The sequence below is a fragment of the Rosa chinensis genome, chromosome 6 (assembly GCF_002994745.2).
Source record: "Rosa chinensis cultivar Old Blush chromosome 6, RchiOBHm-V2, whole genome shotgun sequence".
Classification (NCBI taxonomy): domain Eukaryota; kingdom Viridiplantae; phylum Streptophyta; class Magnoliopsida; order Rosales; family Rosaceae; genus Rosa; species Rosa chinensis.
In genome coordinates this window covers 18524553-18545056 of record NC_037093.1, presented here as the reverse complement: position 1 = coordinate 18545056, position 20504 = coordinate 18524553, and the positions used below count along the sequence as shown (strand labels likewise).

General features: G+C 43.1%; 2 protein-coding genes across 3 annotated transcripts; both read right to left on the bottom strand.

The window, feature by feature from the left end:
* Window positions 1-216: 216 nt before the first annotated feature.
* LOC121049974 lies at window positions 217-2436 on the bottom strand. The gene is made up of 3 exons (XM_040508476.1): window positions 1810-2436; window positions 586-1599; window positions 217-486 (listed from the first exon to the last, which is right to left on the bottom strand). The coding sequence occupies exons 1-3, from the start codon at window positions 2434-2436 to the stop codon at window positions 217-219; spliced, it is 1911 nt and encodes a 636-aa protein (XP_040364410.1).
* A 7286-nt stretch (window positions 2437-9722) lies between these two features.
* Window positions 9723-15710, bottom strand: LOC112170978 (pre-mRNA-splicing factor ATP-dependent RNA helicase DEAH1). 2 transcript variants are annotated; one of them, XM_040508024.1, is made up of 4 exons: window positions 15662-15672; window positions 15523-15574; window positions 12499-12656; window positions 9723-12074 (listed from the first exon to the last, which is right to left on the bottom strand). In XM_040508024.1, exon 4 carries the CDS (start codon window positions 12044-12046, stop codon window positions 9893-9895), a length of 2154 nt encoding a protein of 717 aa, XP_040363958.1. In that variant the 5' UTR covers window positions 12047-12074; window positions 12499-12656; window positions 15523-15574; window positions 15662-15672; the 3' UTR covers window positions 9723-9892. The 2 variants fall into 2 exon arrangements, with proteins under 2 accessions (XP_040363958.1, XP_024164005.1); XM_024308237.2 differs by lacking the exon at window positions 15523-15574 and having other exon boundaries at window positions 15662-15710.
* Window positions 15711-20504: the final 4794 nt, after the last annotated feature.

Sequence of the window (20504 nt, the reverse complement as noted above, 5' to 3'; positions counted from 1 at the left end):
CATAGTCCTCACCAATCAAATGATGTTGTTCTTGGACTCGTAAGGAATGCACATTAATTTCTAATGGTAAGACAGCGTCATGTCCAAACATAAGCGCGAACGGCGTCGTGGCAGTGGGGTTACGTTTAGAAGTGCGATAGGCCCAAAGTGTCTCGTACAAAGTATCGTGCCACTGTCTAGGATTCTCCACCAACATCTTCTTTAGTAAGGTGATGATTATCTTGTTGCTTGCCTCCGCCTGGCCATTAGATTGAGCATAATATGGAGTACTATGGGTGAACTGAATGCCAAAGTCATGCACCAGCTCTTCAACGGGGCCTCCCATGAACGCTGCCCCCTGTCCGACACCAGCACTTCAGGTATGCCAAACCTGCAGAGAATATTACGGAAAATAAACTGGCGAATGGTAGTGCCGGAGGCCTCCTTTAGAGGTTCTGCTTCAACCCATTTCGTGAAGTAATCAGTGGCGACAATGATAAACTTGTGCTGTAGGGAAGAATGAGGATGGATCATCCCAATCAAGTCCAGCGCCCAGCCTCGCGCAGGCCAAGGTTTAATGATAGGTTGCATAGGGATGTTAGGAACATGCTGGACAGGACCGTGTGCTTGACAATCCGCACAGCCTTTGGCGAATGCAATACAATCCTTCAAAATGCTGGGCCAATAATAACCATGACGTCTGAGGAGCCAACGCATCTTAGGTCCGGCTTGATGAGATCCACATATCCCCGTGTGCACCTCGCGCATCAATCTTTTGGCTTCGCGACCGTAGACGCATCGAAAATCTATACCATCTTCGCCACGTCTGCGCAGTTCATCACCTCTAAGGAAGTAATTCAATGCGAGGAAACGAATTTTCCTATCAGCGCTGGAGTCTGGTCGTTTGAGGTATTCAACCAGTGGGATCCGCCAATCAACATCAATGGGCTCGAGTACCGCAACCACGGGCTCATCTGGAGGATCAGGGCGAGCAAGCCACGAAGGTAGTGTACGGCGCTCAACCTTCAGAATGCGCTCGCGCACGCCGTATTTCAAGCTAATGCCTGTAGCCAGCTGAGCGAGCTCATTGGCAGCAAAGTTACGTTCACGTGGTATATGTTCCATACCAACATCTGTAAATTGGTCTAGAAGCTCAATGGCGCGGCTCAAGTAGGGGATGAGCAGCCAACTCGTACAGCGATATTTTTCCAGAAGCTGATTGATCACGAGCTGAGAATCTCCGCGAATCTGAACGTCCCGGACGCCCATTTCCAACAGGACTTCGAGTCCAATGATGAGAGCTTCATATTCAGCCTGATTATTAGTACATTGGAACGTGAACTGGAAAGAATAAGAGAAACGGTCACCGGCAGGATTCTCCAAAACAATCCCTGCGCCGGCCAGAGCATCTGTTCGTGAGCCATCAAAGAATAACACCCAGGGTTGTAGAAAAATAGTAGCCTGATACCAGACCTCGTATTCAGGAATGTATGCTTTATCTGGTCGAGTCGTGGCGTTGCAGGCAATTTCTAGCTCTTTCAGTACGGGTATTTCTAGCTGGGGATGATGTGCTAGAAAGTCTGCGATAGCCTGCCCTTTGACCGCCTTCTGGGGTACATACTGGAGCGAAAACTCTGAAAGTGCCAATACTCATTTGCCAATGCGGCCTCTCAAGATAGGCCGGGACAACATATATTTGACCAAATCGGTCTGAGCGATGATGCAAGTAGTAAAGGATAACATGTAATGTCGCAACTTGCACGCCGAAAAGTATAGGGTTAAGCACAGCTTTTCCATGGGGGTATACCTTGTCTCGCAATCTGTCAGTACACGGCTGAGATAAAACACAGCGTGCTCGATGCCGTCCTCATCGTCCTGAGCGAGCAGGCTACCAATGGAGGCGGCGGCTGCTGAGATATACAGTTTTAACGGGACTCCGGGTCTAGGGGGAACCAAGACTGGTGGGCTTGCTAAATAGGCCTTGATACTATCGAAAGCCTCCTGATGCTTGGATTCCCACACAAATTCATTCTGTCCTTGTAGTCCCAGCAACGGTGAGAAGGGCTGGATTTTCCCTGCAGAATTAGAGATGAAACGCCGTAGAAAGTTAATCTTACCCAAAAGACGCTGTAATTCCTTCTTCGTCCGTGGGGGAGATGCATGAATAACTGCGCTTGCCTTGTCCTCGGGGACCTCAATTCCTCGCTGGTGGACTATAAACCCCAGAAAGTCTCCGGCTAACACTCCAAACACACACTTGGCCGGGTTCATTTTGAGTTTATGTTGGCGCATGCGCTCAAACACTTTCCTGAGATCTGCGATGTGACTCCCTCGCTTCTGAGACTTGACGACTACGTCATCAATGTATACCTCTAACACCTTTCCCAGTATGTCGTGGAAGATCAGGTTCATGGCTCTCTGATACGTCGCGCCGGCGTTCTTCAGGCCAAAAGGCATGACTACATATTCAAACACTCCCGCGAAACCAGGGCAGCGGAAAGCAGTCTTGTGTCTGTCTTCTTCAGCGACCGGAATCTGGTGATATCCTGCAGTGCCGTCCATGAAGGATAACAGCTCATGGCCCGCCACCGCGTCCACCAACATATCCGCGACCGGCATGGGGTAAACGTCTTTAGGTGTGGCGAGATTCAAGTCTCTATAATCAACGCAGACTCTTATCTTGCCATTTTTCTTCCGGACAGGCACTATATTAGATAGCCACTGGTTATACTTGGCCACCCGTATGATGCCTGACTTGTGCATTTTCTCTACCTCTTCCTTTACCAAGATCTGGGTCTCGGAGTTCATTCGTCGAGGCTCCTGCTTGACGGGCCTCTTTTCAGCCAGAGTTGGTAATTGATGACAAACCAAGTCTGGTGACAGGCCGGGCATGTCCTCATACTTCTCCGCGAAACAATCCTTGAACTCTAGCAATAATTCGATGAGCCTCTGTTTCTCGTTAGGCTCTAGGTAAGCACTGATGGATACTTCCATAGGCTCGCTTACCGTACCCAGGTTGACCTTCTCTGTAGGGTCTTTAACCTTGGGAGGTGTATCGTCCAGCGCCGCTGGAGCGAGCTGAATGTAGACTTCCTCGTCATCCTCCGGATCAGCAAGTTCTTCATTGACGACCTCTAAGGTCGCGATGCGATCGTAAGCCTCTTTTTCCACCATGTATGATGACAACCGCTCGTGTATTGAGTGGAAGGCTTCCAGTCCCTCCTCAGTGAGGTCGTAATCCATTAATCAGTTAACGGTTTGGGCACAGCATGGCCGGGCCGCTCCAAGCTTTCTCTTGCGAGCGTGAGACCCCACTGTGCCAGTTCAGAGGCCGTCACCCCTGTGGGGCGGCCCTTATCGTCGATGCCACTAACCTGCAATGGAGTGATAGGTTCCAAATAGTATCTGGCATCTACATAATTTGCGGAGACTGGAAACGGACGGGGATCGGCTGGGACCACCTCTGCCGTGTCTGTTTCTCTATTCCACATAACCAACTCTTGGTGAAGTGTCGACGGAACACAGTAACTCCGATGGATCCAATCCCTGCCCAAAATGGCGCTGTAGGCCGCATAACAATCCGTCACGAAGAAAGCATAGACTCCCTCTGCTGGTCCGACTTTAATACGCAAGAACAATAGCCCTAGGGTTTTGGTGACAGTTCCTGCAAAGTTTTTAGCGCAAGAGATGTGGATTGGATTTTCTCCCGCTTGATTCCAAGCAAGTGCATGGTCCGAGTAGTGACAACATTAACGGCCGCTCCAGTGTCAATCATGATTTTGCTGACTTTGACACCACCGATATCTGCCGTAATGTATAGCGGCCGCATGTGTTGGACCATGGCTGGTGTTGGCTTAGAGAAATGCATGAGCAACCTTTTGTTTGGAACCCCCGCTGGTTCTGGTAAGGCTCCGTCTTCTACCGGAGTTGCGGCTGCGGACGTGACCTGCAATGGTTGCGCACCCTCTTCGTCTGTCTCCTCCACGCAACACTGGGCAGCGACCGGCAAGGCATATCTCGCGGGGAGCACATAAACCATGTTGCAAGAAACATTATCTGGTTCAGTCCCCTCCATGTTGACATCCAGATCAATCTTGGGTTCTTCCAATGGGATATCAGTCTGGAACTGCCGAGCCAAGCGATCTACCAGCGACTCTTCTGTAAGGCCTTCTACCTGACAGTGTTCAGGCCCTTGTGACTCGATTTCTTGCTCAAGTACCAACGGCTTAGGGTTTTCCGGTTCCCTACATTCTTCTGGGGCGGAAAGGATCACACTTTGGACTTTCTTAGGTCGCCATTGCAAAGTGCTAACCACTCTGTCCTTGCCCCCAGTCTGTCGAAGACTGAAGCTTTGACCACCGGTGCTTCATGGGAGAGTCTGCGCCGAACGTGCGGTCGCCGAGTTGGCGTGCTGTTCCTTTGGGTAGGCGGCGGTGAGATCTCTTTAGTAATCCTGCAAAACACACTGGGCTTTGAAGCTCCCATTAGCGAATCTGTTTGCTTGTCAAGACCACGAAGAGGTCTTAGTGGTTTAGCGGCCAGTGCCTCAAGCTCTTTCTGGTATCGTTCAGGCGACTTGACCAATTGGGAAGGTTTGATTAGGCCTTGATCTAAGGCCTCTAGAGTGCGCTTGGCTTCACCGAAACGGCGCTGCAGCTTCCTCTTTCTGGACGGGCTAATCTCCACTGCCTTCCCCTTTTCCCTGGTGTACCATCTACCTTCTTTGATGGGATTAGCTGCTGCAAGTGGTATATAGGGCTTGGTCAAAACATCCTTGCATTCACTTCTGACCTTTTCCCGCTCTGGTTCTTTCGCGGTTGCTTTTAGTTTCAGGAATAAATTGGAATCTCTGGGAGGAGGTGGTGTCACTTTCCCCCGTTCCCTCGGGCTGGTAGGCTGATAGTTCCGCGATGGGGAAGTCCACTTGACTGGTGGTAGAGAACCAAAGCGAAATGTCTGCTCAACTTCTTCATGTGGCGTTTGGATACCACATTCCTCTTTACATCGCGAACAAAGAACCACAGGTGAGGCCTGGTTGGTTGTCGCAATTTTATCCTTAACAGATGCCTCACCTGCGGCGGATTTATAACCTTGTTCGCTTGGGGCCAAATCCAGTGTCGGTTTCCGTTGCTGCTTCCTGCTCCAGTCTATGTTGACCATATTAACCCCAGTATCAGGGAAGGGGTCCACATCCACTAGTGCCGTCGCGGTGACTGGAGCTTCGACCTGCAAGTTACCGTTATTAAGCCATACCTGAATTTGGTCCTTAAGTTTTACGCAGTCCGCAGTGTTGTGGTTCCACAGGTTATGGAACTTGCAGTATTTCTTTCCTTTCAACTGCTCTGGCCGCGGAAACGGCCCAAAATCAGTTTTTACCATCTTCGCAGCAATCATTTCGTCGAGAATCTCGTGCGCTTTGTTGGCATCGTAGGTATATGCCGCGAACTCCGGCTTAGTGAAAGCCATTGACTTGAGCTTAACAGGCTCCTTGGACATCTTCAACTGTTTCAAAGATGAGCTTTTCTTCCCAGTCAGTTCATAGGCAGCTATATCATTATCCTCTTCATCTTCATCGTCCTGGCTCATCTCTGGCGTACCGCGGTGATAATAAGGGTCGTAAGTGGTCGGCTGGTAGCTCAGGGCCGCTACCGTACGGTGTTTACCGGGCACATACGTTCCTTTAGAAGCGTTCTTCCTTGCATCTGTTTCTCGAAGGAGATGCTCAAAACTGCCTACTTCTATGATGAGTTCCCCCATCGACTGTATCATGCTGCCATGCTGCTTCTTTCTTTGCCGGGGTTCCAAGCCTTTAACCGCCAACTTGACCAACTCCTTCTCGGGCAGAATGACGTTCAGTTTGGCTTTCTGGATTTGAAAGCGTTGAAGATAAGAGACTGCTGATTCTGCGGGCTGTTGGGCCATCTGAGTAAGAGAGGCCAGATCTACCTCAGGCTCAATATTCCCAAAAGTTGCCCGGAAAAGTAGTTCCATCGCCGGCCAATCCGCCACTGTCCCTGGCCTAAGTTTAGAGAACCATCTGAAGGCAGCGCCGGATAAGGAGGTACCAAAGATCCTGCACTTGAGGACGTCATCGTTCTGATATTGGCCGCATTGCACCCTAAATCTGGCCAGATGAGTGGCCGCATCTTCCGTGTCTTCCCCTGAAAAAGTAGTAAAAATAATGTTCTTATAACCTCGAGGGAAGGGTGCGAGCATGATGTTTGGCGGGAAAGGTCCTTCGTACACTCCATCTGGCTGGGCCCTAGGGTTTGCCATTCTGATCATCTCCTCTACCTCGTCTCGTCTCACGTAATCCGGACCCGGAGGTGGAGGGGGTATCACCAAAGCTCGGTGAGCAGTTTGTTCAGGGGCTACCTGGTTTACTACTGTTGATCCTTCCCCGCCATGTACAGTGCGGGTAGCCGTTTTTGGCGGGAGAGTCACTGCAGGAAGAATTTCTTCCTTTGACAGAGCGGTTATCTTGACCGGAGTGCCAGTTTGGTCGAGCGCATAATAGCTTCCTGGCAGTTCTTGATATGTTATTTCCGCTCCGTCACTGTCATACTGGACTAAAGTCGCAGGTTCTGACGCAGCTCCTGTACTTTTCGAGGCTTGATGCTTCCTGGCAGCCTGTCCACCTGATGAAGCAACCTTTTCCTTACCGCCAGGAATAACCAAGGCCTGCTCCTTGTTCTTCGATGGAGTAGCAGCAGCCATCGTCGACGAAGAACCGACGTTCTGGTTGGCCTTGTCGCGCTGATTTGGTGGCACGTACTTGCCTGAACCGAACGACTGGCCAAGAGAACCAAGGATGGTATTAGGGTCTCCTAAAGCCGTGTGCATCACCTCCTTCGCGTGGTTCAATTCAGCTCTCTGCATAGCCACTTCAGTTGCCAAGTTGGCCCCTTCCTTGCGGAGATCAGCAATGTTCGATGTGGTTTGCTTGGAATGATCCGCTATAGCATTCAGAATTGTCATATGACGCTCATCTTGTGCGGCAGCGATAGTTATAGCTTGCGCTTTCAAGGCGCTCTCTGTCTGTGTGACCTGCTGCCTGGTATTCTCCGCATAAAGAGTCATGCGCTGTTCAAACTCGCGGAGGAGCTTCTCTGATTTCGCGGTTTCTCTGGCTAGATCCGCGTCCATCTTCTTGCGATGGTTATCGACATTCTCCATAAGGATCGCGATAGTCTCATCGACGGTTGCTCCCTCCGGGATAGGCTTCGAAACAAAAGCCTCTTCCGCTTCCACTACAGCGTTGACAGTGGAGGGACTAACAGGCTCGCTAGCCTGATTAGTGTTGACGCTCTGACCTTCAGTTGCGGCCAAGTGATTCTCACCTTGCGAAGTTGACATACTGGATGATTGAGCCTGCAGAGAGAATCGTTGCGTTACTTGTTCCTCAGATAGACCACGACAGTCCGCACGAGAATGCGATCTGTAGCTGGAGGTCTTATGCTTTGGGCAGCTAGCGTAGCCTTTTTGGTAAGGGTTATTGCTAGACTTCCCAATGGTTGCGTTCAGAAAGAAACCCTAGTAAAGAGGTCCCACTGGGCGTGCCAAAATGTTTGGCTCCAAAACCAGCTGGTGTGCAAACAGTCTCTTTTGAGCGAGTGGTTGCGCAGGCGTGCCAGCACCGCGGGGTGCAGTCGTTGGGGTAGTCCCGTGACCTGACTTCTTCTTCAAGCGCTGTGGACGAGGAGAGCACCAACCTCGTCACAGGGTTCTTTTCTTGCCTTCCGGAGAAGGACTTCTTGCCTTACGCGGGTAAGGGCTTTGGTTGTGGTCTCTTTGCGTTCACCAAATCGATACTCAACGTTGAGAGGCTGAGCAGAGCAATCACTGGGAAGTTTGAGAGAAGCACGGGTTTGCTAAAGCGTGACTTTAGCTTCGCTGGGTGCGAGGGCGTTACCCTTGCTTCGCTGGAAGTAACAGTGGCGGTTGTGCTCGCAGTCGGCTCCTGGGGAGACTGGGACTGGAAGTACGGTCGCCGGGTTGAACTGGTGAGGCTGACAGTCGGCTCGCGAGGAGACTAGGACTGGCGGGCGGTCACCGGGTTTCAACGAGGTTGAGGGTTTGCTCCGGGGAGGCTTTGTAATCGCTGGGATTGATTGATTTGAGAGAGCCCCTTCTGTATTGTCTTTAGCCTCTATATATAGGCTATTGCAGATTCATTGTCCAAATAGGAATGAAATACTATATTTTAGGCCACAGTTATTGGCCTTGAATCAAATCAAAACTCTTAATAGTTTTGATATCTATCGTAAGCGATAATTAATGTTATCCGCCTCTGTCGTCGCTAGAATGTAGGCAAGTATCGGCCAGAGAAACATTTTGCCTTTTAGAATCCTAGACGTGATCGCTGGATGCGAGCAGTAGGATACGCACGTATTAAGTGCAAATATATCTTCGCGCCCTTCTAAGCGCTCAAATCTTCATGCAATTAATGATGATATCTCCTTATGAGATATGGGATAAGCAGCATCACGACCCAAGTCCATGTAATCCCATTTTGGGCCGCAAGTATCGGCCCACTGGCTCAGACCCACTAAAGGATTTTGCCAAACTTACTTTTGGGCTCAAACACCGGCTAAACCATTCTCGTCCTACATCAACTTTGGTCTGTTTGACGCTTTGTTGGGTAAAATCCAAGAGAATATTCTAAAGCTTGCTTGATAAGTGCTTCAAAGATTATGATTTAACTAACAAGCCAGAAACAAACAAACAAACAAACCTACATCAGCAAAAGACATGAGGAAACCACGAGATGACGCCGGAGAAACTTCGGCGGTGTAGACAGGAGCAATCATGAGGGCATAACCGACGCCAATTCCAGTAACAAATCTCCCGAACATGAGGAACGAGTAGTTGGTGGCGAAGCCCATGAGAAGAGAACCGGCGAAGAAGATGGCTCCGGCGAGGACTATTTTCTCTTCCTATACTTTAATTTATTTTCTTTTTTTATTTGTATATTTGTTCTGCCAGGAGTTGTTACTGATAACAAGTAAGAAGCATGGTTGGTTAGCAGAAGGAAGCAGCTGCTGAGAGGCACAATGTCGGAGGAAGGGTGTTGCTGCTAGACATAGAACCAAGCCAGATGGAGCGGAAGCATCAGCAAATTAAATAGAATTCCACTGGTTAACCTTAACCTTGGTCGTCCTGGGTGCTATGGGTACATAAGAAGAACTCCTACTCATATTAGGGTTAGGGTACATTGTGCCCCATTAATTCAGTAAACTGACATAGAACAGGATCTTGAGTACTGGCATTGTCAAATACCCCTAAGCATATGATAATGTTTTTGCCAGCAGTTTTCTTAGAATCCATACATGAATTCTAAATGTTCATTTTTGCAAAACCAAAACCAGCAAATTAATGAATTATATGTGTAATGCATCTCAGTTTTTAAGACTTCTTGTTCTTGTAGATGATCACTCACTTGAGCGGAACAACTGTCAGAGGCCGGCTGAAGTGTTAGGTTTCTACTGTCACTTCCGAATTTTTATGATATTTGATAATTTTTTTTAAAAGAATCCCACACTTTTGAGTCTTGCAATCAATCCTTCTTTCTCTGGGGCAATTGTTTGCTGCATGAAACTCTTTAACTTACACAACTGTTGGTTTTAGATTTTAATATGTCAACGTGCTTCGAAACAGCGCACTGCAAATATGGTCTGACGCACTCACCCTCATCCACAGCACGCACCAAAAAGATAAGCAATTAGCATAAGGATTGGTTTGAAGAGAAAGGAAAGAACTTATATTGATTGAAGTCTGAAGAGGTACTAGTTAACTAATTACAGTCTAAACCCCACCAGAAGTAAAATAACACACGCAAGACAGAGGCATTCTTTTCCTTGAGAATCGATACAATATCAAACTATTACAAATTTGAGAGAGAGAGGCATCTTCTTTAAACCACATCCAGAACATACTCCAGCCGGTAATAATGCGGAGCTATTTCAACCAACCATTCCGGCTTGATTTCTGTTACCTGTCTCATATATTCTCCGGTTGTGGGCACCAAATCATGATACACAACCCACGTCGGGAGCACTTGTGCCATCCCCGAGTTGGGATGTATACGGATAGTTGGTGAATCTGGCTCTTTGACTGTTCTATAAGATCCATTCATTTGCTGCTTTGCAGAATGAGGTAAGAAACCGGTGGTAATAGCCTTCTTTATAGGCTCCAAATCAACTAGATTTGAGGTGAGCTCTAAGCCGACCTTCTCCAATAGCTGCTCAAGCTTATCCCGAATATGTCTTGCTCTCCTCATGCTTCTAACTCGTATGTAGTTTTCGTGACACCACTGTGTTGAGAAATTTGCCTCTTTCCATGCATTGTAAACTCTAAGCAATGCAATGTGATCCCCCACATTCCCAGAATGAAAATGCAATCGCGCATTGTCGGCATCTGTATGTTTGTCCTGTGGTCGATAGAAGACTGAATCACCACCGGTGGAAAGCATGGCAACAATAGAAATAACCTCAGCTGAGCATTTGTACTCAATTGAAGCAACTACCGCCCTGGACAGCATATGATCCAAAGGGATTTCCGCCATCTGTGCACCAACCCTAGAAAGCTCACCCTCAGTATTTACAGCACCTAGTATAAATAACACTCGTAAGGCTTTTGTCAATGCTTCAGTAGGTGGAGGGTCAGTAAACTCAAACTGTGATAAATTAACCCCAAGATGCAGAAGCCTAAGAACAGCATTTGCAAGGTTAGTCCATTGTACTTCTGGCACTGTGATTTTATCAAAATCTTTGTCATAATTATGATCAGTATATAAACAGAAGCACTTGGCAGGGGCCGTTTTACTTCCCCTTTCACTTACCACCATCCTTTGTAATGCAGTTGCCCTTGAGATGTGAGCGACTTGCATTAACTCTATACCAGTTCTTGGATTATAACACTTCCTCTTGCAAAACCCAGGGTCAATGACATATTTGGCCCCATTGATAGCCACTGTGGCAAGGAAAACCTTCCTGGCTCCGTGAGGTGTGGGCTCAAAAACTTTTGCTTGAAGCTCAGCAGGCAGGTTTTCATGTACGGGGCAGATAATCAGCTCTTCAGCCAAGCCAGCTGCTTTTAGCTTCAATTCTTCTTCTGCTGTTTCGACCTCTTCATGATCGGTGAGTAAGACCAAAATATCTCCCCCGGTTGGTTCTGTCGCATGGATTTGAAGTGCAGTGCCTATTGCTACATCCAAGTAATCTACTATTGGTGCGTTCATGAATTCAATTTTGGGGTAACCATAACTCATCCGCCTTGTTAGTAGGATTTTGAGAATGCGAGCTTTGTTGAAATAACCACTTAACTTATCAGCATGATCAGTAGTTCGGATGGAGATGACTATCTTAAGTTTGGTTCTAAATCGAAGAATATCCTTTAACAATCCAAGTAGGATATCAGTTGAGAGGGTTCTCTCATCGGCCCCATCCACCACCAACACACTATAGCTTATCAGATCTGGTTCACCATAGAGTTCATGCAACAACGTTTCATCTGTCATATATCTCAAAACAGTCTTTTCAGATGTGCAATCCTTAGAAGGAATGGAATATCCTACCTCATGCCCGAGCTTGACACCCACTTCTTTAGAAACTCTGAAAGCAGCACTCATAGCAACAACTCCATGTGGCTGTGTGCACCCAATCATCCCTTTTTTGCTATATCCGGCCTCGTGTAGATATTGGGGTATCTGTGTAGTTTTTCCACACCCAGTTGGACCATAAATAATAACAACCTGATTCGCTTGAACAAAGTCGAGCAATGCATCACGAAATCCATAAATGGGTAGTGCTTTTCTATCCTCCTGGAGCTTCTCAAATAGCTCCGAATTGAATTGCTGCACTTGTTCATCATCATCAACTTTAGCAGCTGCTGCATCATCATCATTATCAGCCGAACTTCTTATACTTTTAACTTGATCTTTCAGGTGTGGAGGAACAATCTCTTCATCGTCTTCTTGACTCCAAGCCTCACTCCGGCGCCTTTTCTTATCGGGATCTGACTTGCTGGGCTCCGAACCAACTTGCAGAGAAGACGAGGATGATGACATCTTCAATTTCAAGCTTAATTAATTGAACCTTGAGAAGGGGGAGTGGAAGAATAAGGAAGAATAAGAAGACATATATAGAAGCGCTGAGGCGCCCTACTTCTAAATGAACTAGGATTCCATTATCCAAAAAAAAAAAAAAAAATCCCACTCCTAGTAGGAATAGGAAACTAGGAGTCCTTGTAAATTTTATTTATTTTATTTTCATCTAGGAAATCACATTCAGCTGTTCTGGAAACCAACAACATTAAAACTGAAACCCTATTCGAGAAAGGAATCTAAACCATGGACTTTTTTTTCAGCACATTCCATTATTGTGTTCTCAAAGTGAAGAATCAGCACATTCCATTATTGAAGTACAAATAAAAACTACTAGAGCACAGAAACCAGAGGAAAGATAAAATTACACAGAACTTGTTTAAATTACTCAGCAGTAAAAAAAAAAATTGACTTACGATTTTCCAAGGAACATGACAACTGCGAGATATTTAGATGAATTGGTAGTTTTATTTCCAGCTTCCATTGAGGCACTTGCATTGGTATTTTCCCCTGCTTCGGTAACAATAGTATTGTTCCAATGCTCCACCAGTTGCCATGCTCAAAAGAAATAAATCTGAATGTATGAAAAATAATAAATTCATTGATCTCAAAATCTGAAGGATGCAACATAACCGTGTGACGAATAAGTATTCATAACAAATGTAACCAAGCCTATGAACAAATAAAAACAACATCAGTAACAAGAAAAGTAACCTCGGTGTGAGCCCACATGAACCAAGAAAACAAAAAAGAAAAAAAACAATATATGTGTGTGTGTGTATAGTTGGTTAACTGGAGCAAAGAAAATTATAAAATGATTTCAAAAGGTAAACTCAGAAACCAGCCCCAATGAAAATTTCACAAAGTCAGATTGAATGAGATCTAAGATTGGATATCACGATAACAGATGACATTAGCAGCAACAAAGACTTTTTCTGCAACCTTGCAAATGCTGAGAAAATTCTCTGAGAAAAAAAAAAACAACCTTCTCTGAGAAAATTCCTTGCTGTGGAAAATCAAAAGAGCACCGAAATCAGGGGCAATTCACTGTGAATTCCCTGGTTAGTCCATAACGGACATTGGTCAAAAACCCTAGAATTAAAAAAGTTGTTGATTATACACATGTAATTTACACAATTCAAACCTCCTTACAAACACTTGAATAGTTGATATGTTGTTAGGTTATAGTTGTTAGCAACAAGCAAAAGGAGAGTTGAAGGTATTCAAGCAATGTCATCAACCAAAGGTAGAGTTGACACTTGACAGTAGATGCACGAGAACTGTCAGTACCTCTGCTAACGTTTGGTTCATTTGTCAAGACATTTCTACAAAGCGCTGGTGGGGAAACACAGTTGAAAACAGGGGAACTAAGAGAAACAATGATGCAACACTTAAAGACACAGCTGATCTTTGTTTGTGTTTATAATTTTGACATATTTAGCTTTTGTGCCCACATGGAACATCAAATGAAAATTGCATATACAGCAAAAGCGATAGCAATGGAACTTTATAAGTCCTGTACTGCATATTTGCCTTTTCGGAAACTATCTTTGCTTTTAGTGTTTTTATGAGTTTAAGAGAAGCGGCTTTTTTGGTTAGTAACATGCTTATACGTAGCTATCTTAGCTGGGAATTTTAATCACAAATCGTTTCTGATCAAAACTTGAAAGGAAGTGTTGTCTCCACTGTTCCTTCCCATAGTTTTCAGTTGTCCAAAGTCCTAAACCCAACCTGAATTCGGCTGCTGCCCTATAGCCCCAATAAACATTACTTAAGCTAACCTCAAAAAGATTAAATTACAACCCATGCAGAATTTCGGCAACCATGTTTCCTCAAAGCTAAGCTAACTAGTTACAAAACCCATAAATTCACCACATACACGATCCGTTTGGTCAACTAGGCTATATCCAAAACTTATCAGTGAATAACTAGATACATTCAGAATAGAACCTTGATGTAATGTAAATAGTGTTTTTTCTGCAATGCAGCAGCTTGCCCAAAAACTGCAAGGCCTTGAATATGTATCGAAAGGCACTAAATCATACTGAACAATAGACACTGCAGTTTTTGGCTATATAAAAAATTGCTTAACGAGTTAGTATGCATACAATCTCATAGCTTGGCTAACATATACCAATTGATACTTTTGGGAGATCAACAAGAGTAACTAATTACTTGTTACAGGTGTGTATATTATAGAGAGAAGGCCTCCTAAAATTTATCAGAATTTGTGAATATTGCATCCTTTCTGGGATTTGTTTGAAGCCATCACCTCTTATAGGTCTTATGAAGTAACCTTTAAGTTATAGAAAGTAATATAGGCCTAAGAAGGTCTTATGAAGTAACCTTTAAGTTATAGAAAGTAATATAGGCCTAAGATTTACCGGAAATTAGTATAGGTAAATCCCATTTCCAAAAATCTCTCAAAATCTCCAAGAAGCCAACCAAATCCAAAATCCTTAATTAGGCATTCCCGATGCCAAAATTGAAAGTCAATAAACAATTGAGAATATCCAACTCCATTGAAACTCATCTTAAAAATCTTCCAGGAGCTTAACTCGGTGATTAGGGATATGCTTAATTCCAGAAATTTACCTCGGAAATAAGGAATTCATCAAATAATATTATAAATCAAAACCAACAAATTAACAATTACAAAGTTTTTTCACCTGTGATGTTTTATATTAGAAAATAAATTGATTAATCATAACTCTTAGAACAAAAAAGGAAATTAACTAAAAAATGGGAGTAAAGCGATATGTTTTAAAAATATTTAACCTTTGAAACTCATTATTGAAAGCAAATCCATGATATAATTCGAAATCAATTTCCAAAAATTAATTCATTTCCTCAAAAAGTAATATGAATAATCACTAGAGCATTATTTAAGAAAATAAATGCATGCATCGCTATTTAAAACAAAAGTCCACTCACAGTACTATTCCGACGAACACGCATTCGTGTTCCGTCATCCTGTACACAATTATATTCCGTGAATAATTCTTCAATAATTTAATACAATTCCTAAAATCAATTCCTCACAATTTCACCTCCCAATTCTCCTCGGATTTAGCCCAAATTATACCACTAATACCAATTCGTTAATTTAAAGGTTCCAAGGCAAAACCGTGAGATATCCGACGGTCGGATTCTCGTAATTCGATAATCGAAACCCTAAACTTCAGAAATTCATAATTAATTCCAAGTTTCTCCAAAAATCACCAAACTTCACATACAAGCTCTACACAATTTATAGGATTTAATGGGCTAAAAACCGGAATTAAAACACTGTCCTTCACGCCTCCACGCGCCACCAACAGTGGCAGCGCGTGGGCCCCACACGCCACCGGCAACCACCTCCGATGGCCACCAAAATTTGGCAGTACCATCTACTCCACAAACCCAACCTCTTTCTCAACTACAACAAGTTCCAATTTTACCTGGAAGAGCTCCAATTTGGCCGGTGAAAAATTTCCAGAAATTCCAACAACCCTAGAAATTGAAATTGTTAATTCGACCTCTACACTGTAAATTGAAATGAAAGACCTTAGGGGAAATGATCTATGTCAAAAACCGAACCTTCGACGCCAATTTAGTGGCCGGAGACTGCCGGAATTGGAAAATATCGGCGTTGACTCAAAACTGCTACAGTGACCGTCCTCTTCTTCTCGTTGCTGCACCTTCCACAGTTCATATCAAGCTACGAAACGAACCCAGAAATGAAGAGAAGGAAGAGAGCTTTCCAACGACATCTTATACGTCAAAATCCGTCGCCGGATGGAGGAGTTATGACCGGAAGAAGGTGAAGAGGTGGGAGAGGAAGAGAGAATCGGGGAGAGGGCTCGGTAAGTTTCCGAAAATAGAAACTTACCACAGTAACTCGGCTATTTATAGAAAATTACTATGAACAGTAACTTTAGTATTTTGGCCATAACTTTCGCATATGAACTCCGATTTTTACGTACCACATATGCACGCGCTCGGTTTAACGTCCTCTACAACTTTCATGAAGAACATTTTCTCAAATTTTGACCCGAACAAAAAGTCATATTTTAGGGCCACTAAAAGTATCGAAACGACGGTAAAAGTGAAAGTAGTTGTCGTTTACCGTCCAAATGACTAGTAAACGGGTAAGTGAAGATACGGGATGTTACACAATGTCATCTACATTCCTAACTGTGAATGAACAAAACGACCATCCTTTCTTGAAACAGCTTTGGATTTCAGTGTCAAATATTGTGTCCAATGCCAAAAGCTGTATTTCAAACAACAATAAGATAAGTGTGATGTGCAATACAGTCCAACTATAATGGAAATAATGATTTCACTCTTTAAAATTACCACATAATAAACAAGATCATTTCGAGCCATTTTGCGTGCAGGGCTCGGGCAGGTGTCCCATATTTCTACATCTGTTGTCGCTATTTTAATCACAATGAAGAACCAGTGACTTGGGGTAGTATCTGGATCCAGCATGGGGATGAATATCTATAAAGAGGACGTGTTAATATAATGAGCAATTATTTTAGGACTAATCTATAAAAGCACTCATTGTATAATACCTTTTCTCCATTCTTAAGGCCTTTTCTATATTGTAATATTGCGGCAAACCTTTTTGGTGCTGTGGCAACAAATTCCAGCCAATCATCACCTCCTTTCTTGGCAGCCTTAATTGCTCTATCCTGTATTAACATACCAACCTCAATATACTCCATCTATAATATATTGCATATACATTTCAAAGCAATCAGAAAACATAGATTCATACCGAAAAACATGTAGTGTAATACCAAGTAGATGACTCTGGATCCCTGAGAAGACTAACTGCTGCATTTATAACCTGTGTAGGAAACAACTGTGAGAGTTAACAAATTATATTTCCATAGTGTTGAGGTCCAAAATAAGGTCATACCTCAGATGTAACAAGTCCCCCCGGCTCTAGGCATTTCATTGCTAAACGGTCAAGATGTTCATAATCAGTTTGGAAAATTCTAAAACTGGAACACGAAAACAATATATATATATATATATATATATATATAACAATTTTAGATTACTTGATAGATTGATATAAATAGTGTTCATCTTTCATCATGTATATGTTGAGATGAAAAAGACTTACTCCACATCTTCCGTCTCCAAAAATACAAATGCAATCAAATATACATCGTCATCATAAAGACCACGACACCCTGTGAAAGGACCAATATCTTGCAGTTTTCTTGGCTTATCCTCCATTAGTTTTGCAGTTATAAGATCTATTTTATTTCCCATAATTTCCAACTGTACAAATGGACTTGAGATTTGGTGGCCAGGCTTTCTTTCAACAGTGCGTCGAAGATTCTTGGGACTAATATCATTTGATGAGACCTCATTCTTTTTATTGCTAAGTTCCCTAGCCTTGGCCTACGAGAAAATATGCAACGTAGCTATGACTTAGAATAAAATCACTTCATTATAAATTAAAAATTACACAAATATAACTAGAAACAAGAATAATTCAAGTATCATGCATGTTTAAAACTTTAAAACATACCTTGATATTTGGTAACTCAACGTAGCTCGATAGATGACATGAAGAAGCAACTAAATCTTCCTTCACATATGGTGACTCAAATATGTGTGTATTCTGTTGAACATCATGTACATCATCCTTTGCATTGACATCATTGGTATGATCACTTTGTACCACTTTCTCTTTAAGCTGCTTCCCACCCTCTTTTAGTTCATTTGTGGCTTTCAAAAATTCTTGTTTTAGATCTTCCAACTGTTTTGTTAACGTGTTACTTCTAAAAACACATTTCACCTCTTCTACAGCATTTGGAAGAATGGTACAAACAACCTTTCAGCTCATCAACTGATTTCTCAATATTACAAACAACGTTCTTCAAACATTCTATATCATTTTTCAAACCAGATGCATCTCCCACTTCATGCTCACGTCTCTTCACGACATCAAATTTGGGAACTAGATTAATATCAAGACTTTCATACCCTCCATTTTTGAGATCCACTTAATTAATTTTGATGACTCCTTTTCCCCCCCAAACAGTAATAGGTGGCTTTGAATAATCTACAAGAGCTCTCCCATGTGCAATAATATTGTAATAATAAAGTTGTAAAAAAATGACGCACCCGCACATGTACCGTGATTTCTTATGCTTGAAAGACCACACACTGTCCACCAAAAAATCAAATGAATAACTTGCCTAATTTAAATATCTTATTTTGTTTGGATCTCTCAGTGGCAGAAGATACTTCGGATGGATGCTTGTTGATGTAGTGGGACAAAGTAAGGTACCCAATGCTAATAAAATGAAACTGACTCTGAAATTGTCATCTGCTGTGTCATCTAACCTCTGTAATAGGTTAGGAATTGATATGCTGTCAGATTTTCCAACAAAAAATCCCGACGCATGTTCGTATCAGAGTTGACATCACTCGAGGCAATGAAATCTATATTCGTTCCTCCTTCTGGTACACCCATAATATGTTGAAATTCTGAAGAACAAATACTCATTGTCCTACCATGCAACTCAATTGAATGATATGGGACAATATGCGTATAATAACTATTTGTTCTTATCATGATAACATCCAACACTCAATTTTGATAAACTCTATTTCCCCATTTTCTCCCTCCTTTTGAGACCGATATGCGTATAATGAAGCTGATCCGCGCATTTTATTCTCTATTTGTCCACAGTTAGGTTAGTTTATTGGGTTCCATATCTTCCCAATTTGGGATTGATCTTCTCTACACTTCAATTTCATTTATATATAAATAGATACATGTTGTTTGCTCAATCTAGTTCCTAGTTTCGTCTATTAAACCAGGTTTTTTTTTTTAATTTTATTTTATTTTATTAAAAGAGGATCAAAGGATTTCACTCCTACCCCCATGGTGACTCGAACCCATGAATTCGTACATAAGTAGTGGGTGCTCTAACCACTGAGCTAACACCACATCGTCAGACCAGCTTCTCTACAAGTAGTTTCAAAAATGAATCATTGGTTTGCCCTTGACCCTATTTATAAACAAAAATGCTTGTGTATATAATCAACATTCTTTTGTTTAGTTTACTTCTATGCATCTACATGATCGTATTTTATTCATATATTGGTATCTATGTTTGCAGTTACTGGGACTGGTACAACGATATTGCATTCTAGCATAATTCCAAGGCTCTGCCTCTCTTTATAGCATTCATTTACATGCTAAATGCAACTTTTTATGTTTGAACATTCCTAAAAGAAGCCTAGTTATTTCTACTCTTTATGTTTGAACTTAAAAATACGTTGTCATTTGGTTTTTATGGCGACAATATGGGACCTTCCCTTCGAAAATGATGAGGAAGAGGGGGCATAATTTCAAGCTAAAACAAAAGGGAAGCAAATGGCCCAAAACATTTACATCCACAAGAACAAAGACTAAGGCTGGGCACAGGCCGGGTCCAACTAAAATTTCACTGAGCCCATACGCCGCCCCCTTTTTAAGGTTCGGGCCCAAAGTCCGTTTTGGCACAAACAAGGACTTCATTTCGAGCCGGGCTTGCAGGCTTTCGGGCCCAAAAATCTGAATTTTACCTTTGCTATATGTATGTATGTATGTATGTATGTATGTATGTATGTATATACATATATCTGCTTTGCTATGTACAGGAAGAACAATTAGATTAGTCATAATATGAAGAGCTTTTTACCAATAACTACAATGGGCTATAGTTTATTACCACAAGCAAGATTCAAAATCTGTGACCCATGCGGTGATTACACAATAATGAGCCGTCTACCCAAAAATAAAAGAGCACATCAACTTCTGATTAATTACAACAATTACCATAACCTTCAAATCTGTTTTCTCCCAAAACCAAACCCGTCAAATCAATTTCTCCCAAAATCAAAACCTCTCTTCCACTCCGGCAAAGAAAGACGGTGAAACTAGGCCTCTCGAAGCTCAGCAGTGAGGGTCAACAATGAAGCTAGGTGGCGAGGCAACAAAGCTAGGAGCAGCGAGGCAAGGCGGTGAAGCTCGACGCAACGAAGCTAGGCACGGCGAGGCTGGGCTGCGATGCTAGGCACAGAGAGGCTAGGGCTTGAAGGTCAGTTGCCTATTGAGAATAAGTAGCTTAGATTGATGCCTTAAAGGTCAGTAGTCTAAGAAATTTCTAGTTACTGAGGGTCGGTAGCTATGGTCTTTGATTTTTGTGCTCTTTTTGTTGAATTTTGTAGATCTCTTTATCTCTTGTGCTCATGCGATCCATAGAAAGTTATGGTTTCAGATCTCGATTGATTATTTTAGCTCGTATACTAATCCTTGTGATTTGCTATCATATTAGAATCTTGGATTGCATTTATCTATTTATCTAGTGAAAAGTGAAGCACCGAGTGTTTTTTTGCCTTAGAGATGCATATATGGAAC